This window comes from Pongo pygmaeus, chromosome 1 (genome assembly GCF_028885625.2).
Source record: "Pongo pygmaeus isolate AG05252 chromosome 1, NHGRI_mPonPyg2-v2.0_pri, whole genome shotgun sequence".
In the NCBI taxonomy this organism is placed as follows: domain Eukaryota; kingdom Metazoa; phylum Chordata; class Mammalia; order Primates; family Hominidae; genus Pongo; species Pongo pygmaeus.
The window spans coordinates 182942042-182949997 of NC_072373.2; the positions used below are offsets into that span (position 1 = coordinate 182942042).

Consider the following 7956-nt stretch of genomic DNA (forward strand, 5'->3'; position numbering starts at 1 on the left):
TGGGTATGGTGGGTTCCTTCTGAGGGCTGTGAGGAAGAATCTGTTCCACGCCTCTCCCCTAGCTTCTGGGGACTTGCCGGCAATCTTCTGAGTCCTGGGCTTGTAGAGAAATCACCCCAATCCCTGCCTTTGCCTTCACATGGCATTCTCCCTAGGTGCATGTCTGTGTCAATGTGTTCATTCGTCACACATTTGCCCAATTCATTCATCCATTAATTCAGATGAGTTACTTGCCAATATATGCATTCATTCATTCATTTATGCTACTCCCTGGTTTGCATATTGAATCTGTCTCACTTACAAATTCAATAAACATTTATAGTAAGTGCCTACTGTGTGCTAGACACTGTCCTAGGCTTGGGGGATACAGAAGTAAACAAGACAGATAAAAACCCCGGCTCTTATGGAGCTTGCATTCCAGAGGAGAAAGCCAGACAAACATTGCAAACACTGACAGATACAAGGAAGAAACTAATCTAGGGCTGTGGGATTGAGAACAACCAGGGTGAGGGGGACACCTCTGGCTAGAGGTGACCCCTCTCTCTGGGAAAGTCTTTCTGAGAAAACATTAGTCAGGCTGAGACCTTAAAGCTGAAAAGTAGTCGCCCATGTAAAGACCTGAGGGAAGAGCACACCGGGCACTGGGAACAACAAGTGTGGAGGCCCTGAGATGAGGCGTGCAGGTTGGCATCCCAACAGGAAACAGGAGCACACTCCAGATAGGAGAATTCAGGCCAGGCGCGGTGGCTCACGCTTGTAATCCCAGCACTTTGGGAGGCCGAGGCGAGCAAATTGCCTGAGATCAAAAGTTCAAGACCAGCCTAGTCAACGTGGTGAAACCCCGTCTCAACAAAAAATATTAGTCAGGTGTGGTGGTGCGTGCCTGTAATCCCAGCTACTCAGGAGGCCGAGGCGCAAGAATCGCTTGAACCCGGGAGGCAGAGGTGGCAGTGAGCTGAGATCATGCCACTGCATTCCACCCTGGGTGATAGAGTGAGACTCTGTCTCAAAAAAAAGAAAAAGGAAGAAAAAGAAGAAAGGAAAGAAAGGAAGGAAGGAGGGAAGGAAGGAAGGAAGGAAGGAAGGAAGGAGAATTCAAGGAGAGATTCTTTACAATGAAGCTATTGTGAAAGGAACACAAGGAATAGGGCAGTACCCTTGGGCCAGTAGCAGCAAAACTGTTATCACCCTGAAGGGAAGAGGGGAAGGAGTGATTGCTGGAACTTAGAGTCAGCTTCTTTGGGAGGAGTGATGGCCTCTGATCAAGGAACCAGTCCAAGACATCTATAAGGAGAGGACTGTGGGAATAAAGACCCTCCTGACCCATACTGCTTCTCTCTCTGTGGGTACATCACAGTGACCAAACCCAGCTGGAGGCCTGACTCCACAGAGCCCACTGATAGGACACACGGGTCAGCCTCAGGCACAGGGCAGGTTGGAGGAAGGTGAGTGTGCCCCTGGAGGGACCACAGAAGACTTCAGCCCAGGCAGGAACACTTGAGCAGGCCCTTGTGGCCGGAGCACAGTGGGAGATGGGACAGGTGGAGGGATGCAATCGTGAGGGCAGAGGTGGAATTGGGGTTTTATGCTGCCAGGGCATGGTGGGTGGTGGGGAGAGGCAGACTTCAGCAGCAGAGAGTGCTGTGGACATCCCAGTCACTGCTCAACAAATTCGTCACCCACTCACTCTTATCTTCCTCTCATTCACCTCTCAGCCCTTCTGAGGTTTGAGCAAGCCTCTCCCTGCTCAGTCTTCTGTGCTGTGCCCATACCAGGCCCCACTCCATGTACTGAGCTAGATATGTACTGCAGGTACATATACTCCATGTACTGCAGGTACATTCACCCTGCAGAAGCTCACCCCTGGACCAGGAACCACCAGGTCCCTGGTGAATTCTGACAGAAGGTGGAGATTGGTAAGGGCCTTAGGGGAGGGCCAGGCCAGTGGGGGATGCTCAGGGTGGGGTGACCGGGCTGCTTCTAGCTGAAGAAGCACAGGCTCTAGGCCAGGACACATGATCTCTGACACCAACTCACTCTGTGACCTTGGTGGGTGGTGGGGAGAGGCAAGGTGGACAGCCTCTCTGAGCCTTGTTTCTGCATCTGCAACATGGGGGTGCTAATTCTGCTGCCCATCCCTCAGGCCTGGTGGAGATAAAGGAAAAGGCTTTTAAGGCTGCAGCAGGAACAAACTAGCTGTTCACCAAACACATTTGTACTTTATCCTGGGTGCACAGCTAGAGCGTATTCCCCAGCCTTCCTTGCAGTTAGGTGTGGCTGTATGACTAGGTTCTACGAAGGGCCACCCTCAATTCTGGGCCAGAAAACCCCCCTTGTGGTCTTCTATGCTTCTGCTCCCTATGCCTCTGCTCCCTATGCCTCTGTTTCCCATGTCTCTGCTCCCTGCCATCACCTGAGCCAGCTGAGCACAGAGGATCAGTACCCCAGCAGATGGCAGAGCCCAAATGCAAGGCTTCTGGGTCCCTGAATCACCACATGGAGGAGGAACACTTGCATTTGTTTTATTTTGGAAGCAGAAAAATATTTTATTCCAAGAGATGGAAGAGGTAAGAAGTTCGTCTTGAAAATATAGTTTGGTGTGATTCTGTTGTGACACAGCTTCTCTCTGAATGTGCTCTCCTACTGACTGTCCCACTGGAATCTTGTTTATCTTGCAGCAGTTTTGAAACGCTTCACTGATTCCCATGTTAGGAGAAGAGAAGAGCCAACTTCAAATCCACAGATTCCAAGGAGAGAATAAAATATTCTCAGAAGAGCATCTTCTCTCAGGAGAGTGCATAAACGCTTTGTGGAGTCAGCACAGTTAGGTTAGGTAGGCACATAGTAAGTCAAAGTGTAAAAAAAGTGAAGGAAGAAATACTGCATTGTAGAAGAAGATATTCAGATACGGTGCGAATGTTTAAGGCAGCTGATGTCCGAAACAGGCAAGTCAAGAAAGAAGGTCTCAGTTTGGAGGAGATTTTGCATCTAGAAGGAATTATCTTCTCATAACATCAATGACTAGCACTATAGAGCATGTCTTCTTCCTCAAGGCCAATGATGCTTCAGATACCAGCTGGTTTAATTTTTCAACTGTGGTCCAAAGAGAGGACAGAAATGAAAAAGAATTGCAATTAGCCAAAAGAGATAGCAGTAGCTGGGTGCGGTGGCTCATGCCTATAATCTCAGCACTTTGTGAGGCAGAAGTGGGAGGACTGCTTGAGCCCAGGAGTTCAAGACCAGCCTGGACAACATGGTGAAACACCATTTCTACATAAAATACCAAAAAATTAGCCAGGCATGGTGGCATGCACCTGTTATCCCAGCTACCCTGGAAGCTGAGGAGGGAGAAGGATCCCAGGCCTGGGAGTTTGAGGCTGCAGTGAGCCAAGATCATGCCACTACACTGCAGCCTGGGCAACAGAGTGAGATCTTGTCTCAAAAAAAAAAAAAAAAAAGAGCAGCAAACTGAACAGGTCACCAATATGGTGATGATAACTACTCTGCTAAGACTCTTAGGGATGAACCAGGGAACCAAGAAGCTGAGGAAGCCCCAGAACATGCTTATCACAATGAGAGGCACCATGAGGCTGTGATATGCCCATGATTGCCACTGGAGCAGCCCACTGGACTCTTAATGTGATCAAGAAACCAACTATCGGGCTAAGCCACAGAAATCTGGGAGTGGTATCAGTTGCAGCAGCTTGGGTAGCCTTCACTAATACGGAAGCTGTAAAGGTTGTCTTGATGTGAGGGGATGCTGAGTACCCTGGGGGAGTAGGAGGAAATAAGGTCAGAGGGGAAGCAGGAGCCCAGTCATGTAGGGGCGTGGCAATGAATTTGGATTGTAGTATAATTAGTGGGGTTTAAAGCAAGAGAATATTCTGTCCCAATCCCTAATCCACTCTACCACCTAGCCTGGCCCACCCACAGCAGCCTAAGAAGTTCATTCAGGTGCTAAATCTTGAGGCTCCATCCCTGCTTGAGGAATGCAGGTTCCATGTGAGCCTCAGTCTCTCTGGGAAGGGAGTTTGGGGGAGAAGCCCAATCCAGGGACAGGTTCTAAGGGTAACCAGCAGGAGGAGCCTCTGCCCAAGGGGCAAAGGTGAGGAGTGATTTAGGGTAAAACAAGAGGTAGTCCCTGTGCATCCCAAATGTCTACCTGAGCCCACTGCAAAGGGGGACTCAGCTACTCAGGCAACCACAGACTGTCCACGTAAAGGGACTCTCAGGGACACATGGCCTTCACTGTATAGATGAGTAAATCAAGAGTCAGGACCATAGAAATGCTCAGGATCATACAGTGAGACAGGAGTGGGGCTGCCAGGGGCTAGCCTGGGAGTGCAAGAACCTGGTGCCAAAACCAGCTCTTCCACATTCTGCCTGTGACCTTGAGAATAAGAAGAACCACCCTGAATGGAGGTTGTGAGGACCAACTGAGTTAACATAGGATGTACCCAATAAATGTCTGGCATGTAGAAGGCACTCATTACAAGATGCTCAATACGGCACTGCACTTCAGTGGGGATAACCTTGAACCCACCACTGCCCACTGCTATGGTGGGGAAAAACACTTGCCCAGGCCGCCTGAAGTTCATGCTGGGGCCTGGCTATCTCCCCACCCAAAGCACCCTAACAGTTACCCGGGGTTCAACTTGAACAGGAACACTTCTTTCCGTGTTCCAAGGACTACTTTACTAAACTCTATGAAAAGAAGAAAAAGGATAAGGAAGAGGAGGAGGAGAAGTAGGAGGAGGAGGAGGGAAAGTAGAGAAGGTGGAGCAAGAGAATAAAGAGAAGAAAGGGGAGGCAGAGGAAGAAGCAGCCAGCTTATGTTGCTGCTGACAGGCAGCTGTTGGGGACGCTGTGTGGCCCTTTTTGAGAAATCACAGGAGACTTTTTTCTCTGACCTCCAACCAAGGGACCGGCACTTCTTCCAAGCAAAGGTCCTGTGTTTATCTTGTGGGCACAATAAATCACATACCTGCTTGGGTCCCCTCTGCTGGAAGCCTGCAGTGACACACATGACCTGCCTCCACAGCGTGCAGGGCCTACCTTAGGGCAGGATCCCTGCTTAGAAGCCTCACTCCAGAATCCACCCTACCTTCCTACACTTTTTAATCTTTGCCTTGAATGCTTACTTCTAACTTTATTTTCCCACGTTTTAGCATATATTTCCATGTAGATTGCTTTCAGTCATTTCTGGGGAAAGCTGTGAAGGAAAGAGAAAGGGGCTTCATTCTCCGCTCTGCTTAGACCAGCAGGACTCTCCTCCCTCAACGAGTCGTCTTCCTCCATGAACGCAGCTGCTGAGCTGGCCAGCTTCCTGGCATGCGTGTCCAGCTGTCGGCTTGCTCTGAACTGAGATCCCCCAAAGATCCCCAGATCATCAGTTGAGCTCACAGAAGATCACCCTCCAGGGGGCCTTTGAGCAAACCTTGGGGGGCAGGGGAAAGGAGAGGGACGTGACTCAGCCAGGAAACTGGAAACCCCCCATATCCCCAACCACCTCCACAACCTCCAAAGCCAGCCCTGTGCTCTCAGCTGATGCCAAGAACTGCCCACTACCAATACCTCCCACCCCTGTTCAGGGCCAAGGACATGGGATTTGGCTGGGCTCCTCTACCCCTCCTTCTTGGGTGGAGAGTTGACATGTTATAGGAAACACTCTCTCTGACCCTTCTCCAAGATGCCTGAGTAGCCCCCTAGCCAATCCCTTCCCTACTCTGGGATAAAACTCCCATCTTTAACATACGGGGTGGGTGGGGGATAACCTCCAAGGGTCACACTAGCTCGGCTCCTCCCCATCCAGCATCCACTAATCATTTCCTGAGTACCAGCTCTGTGCCTGGCCCAGGTCTGGGGATCTTTTGGGGACCTCAGTTCAGAGCAAGCTGACAGCTGGACACGCATGCCAGGAAGCTGGCCAGCTCAGCGGCTGTGTTCATGGAGGCAGATGACTCACTGAGGAAGGAGAGTCCTGCTGGTCTAAGCAGCGCAGAGAACGAAGCCACTTTCTCCTTCCTGCAGAGCTTTCCCCACTGAACAGAAGGAAACCCTGTTCACACAGAGAGATGTGGTGATACCATGAGCTGGCGGGGCAATAAGGGACACAAGGATTTCGCACTATTAGAGCAAAGATGACAGACTGACCAGCTGGTTAGCGGGTCAGAGAAGGCTTCCCAGAGGAGGGGACATTTGGTCAGGGCCTTAAAGGTTAAGTAAGAATTGGCCAGAATCATAGAAAAAAATAAGAATTTTTCTGTAGCACTTTATTTGTTCACTTCCAGAATCTCTTTTTATCTTTCAGACTCATGACTCAGCAAGCTGGGATTTAGAATATGTAAGTGCTTAGCTCTGGGAGTCTCTTTAGACATTATTCCCATTTTCTGACTGAGATTATTAAGGCCCGGAGAGAGGAAGGGACTACCCCAAGGTCACACAGCAGGAGATTAGTGAGCAGATCCTGAAATCTGAATCACTGGACTTCCAGCCTAATGTCCCCACCACAATAACTCATTCACCCCCTTTTCCTTTTCCAACCACCATCTGGCCTGACCAACTGCCCTATCCCTCCCAGCCAGACTCAAGACAAGTTTTATAGGGAGGTAACTGATTGGGGTGGGGGTTAGGGAGTAGAAGGGAGAGTTTAACCCCACAATGTTTTCATACTTGGGATCTGAAAACACGATTTCCCCAGCAAAGAAGCTTAGCGTTAAGCGGAAAATCGGCTTGGAAGGATGTGATATCATTTATAACAGTACATTAAATGCAAGCTGAGAACCTGATATATTCAAGGAACATTCAGCACACTCTAGACTAATAAACATTTTACAGTATTATTGCACATGTTCATTTCACTTTGTACAAATAATCATTCCCTTCACATCTAATAAGTCTGTTTGACACATAAGTGGTCTTGGGCAAACACCTCAGAGGGCCTTGTTTTTCTGTGCATTGATCATTTATTTGTGTAGCCTGCTGGGACAGTGACTAATGATTTTGAGGGTTTAAACGTCCTCAAACATCGTCTTTGTCTCCCTGCCTGTTATCGTATAAATGTAAAATAATTTCATCTTGGCCCCAGAATGTATTGTTTTTCATGTATGAAAAATGCCTGTCCCTTCCGTGCCTGGCATGGCATCAATCAGTTTAAAACAATATTTGGAGGAGCCCTGGTCTGCAGGTCTTCCAGCAAGCTCTCGAGGTCCCTGGGAGGCAGGCCCAGAACACCACTTACTGGGGAATTTCCAAACAAACCTGCCATCACCACTGCATCAACTCGGAAACGTCGTCTCCCTACAAGATAGGCATGAGTTCTGCCCTTCCAAGGCCCAGTGAACAGAGATTCACTACTGATAGCCTTCTCCTTTCAACTCCAAGAACATTTATGGAGGTCTCTGGGGCCTGGCACTGCTTATGCTAGGAGCTGGGGGAACAGGGATGAAGCCAATGTGGTCCTGGCCTACAGAAACTTAGAATCAGGGGAAGGCCACCACTAGCTCAGAGAGCCCCTGTGTAGGAAACAGAAAAAGGTGCCCCCCATGGGTGAGCTCAGCCACTTGAGCTCATCACTTGGAGAACAGGTACCTTTGTATGAATTAGAAAAAAAGCACTCTTCCCTCGAGAGGTACAGCCCTCACATTAGGGCACATTCCTCAGCTGGGTGTTCCTGTGCAGTGTACAACCTAAACAACTGTACAAAGAGGCCACCCTGCTGGAGTAGGGTGGAGGTCAGTGGGTAAAAGACAGACACAAAAACAATGCTATGGAATACATGTCCCATAAAAAGATAAGCCATTAGGAGTGGAAGACCAGAAGGAGGATAGCTGATAAGGCAGGAGGCTTCATGGAGGAAGGGACCTTTGAGTTTGGCCTTGAAGAAAAAGTAGGTGAGTGATAGGAAAAGGTAGGAAGCATCCCACCACATGCACTGAACAGAAGGAAGAGCCTGTT

At 49.2% G+C, this 7956-nt stretch overlaps 1 protein-coding gene across 1 annotated transcript; it reads right to left on the reverse strand.

Moving 5' to 3' along the window:
• Positions 1-3081: 3081 nt before the first annotated feature.
• Positions 3082-3586, reverse strand: LOC129007271 (V-type proton ATPase subunit e 1-like). The gene is made up of 2 exons (XM_054437889.1): positions 3465-3586; positions 3082-3154 (listed from the first exon to the last, which is right to left on the reverse strand). Exons 1-2 carry the CDS (start codon positions 3584-3586, stop codon positions 3082-3084), a joined length of 195 nt encoding a protein of 64 aa, XP_054293864.1.
• Between the last annotated feature and the right edge of the window lie 4370 nt (positions 3587-7956).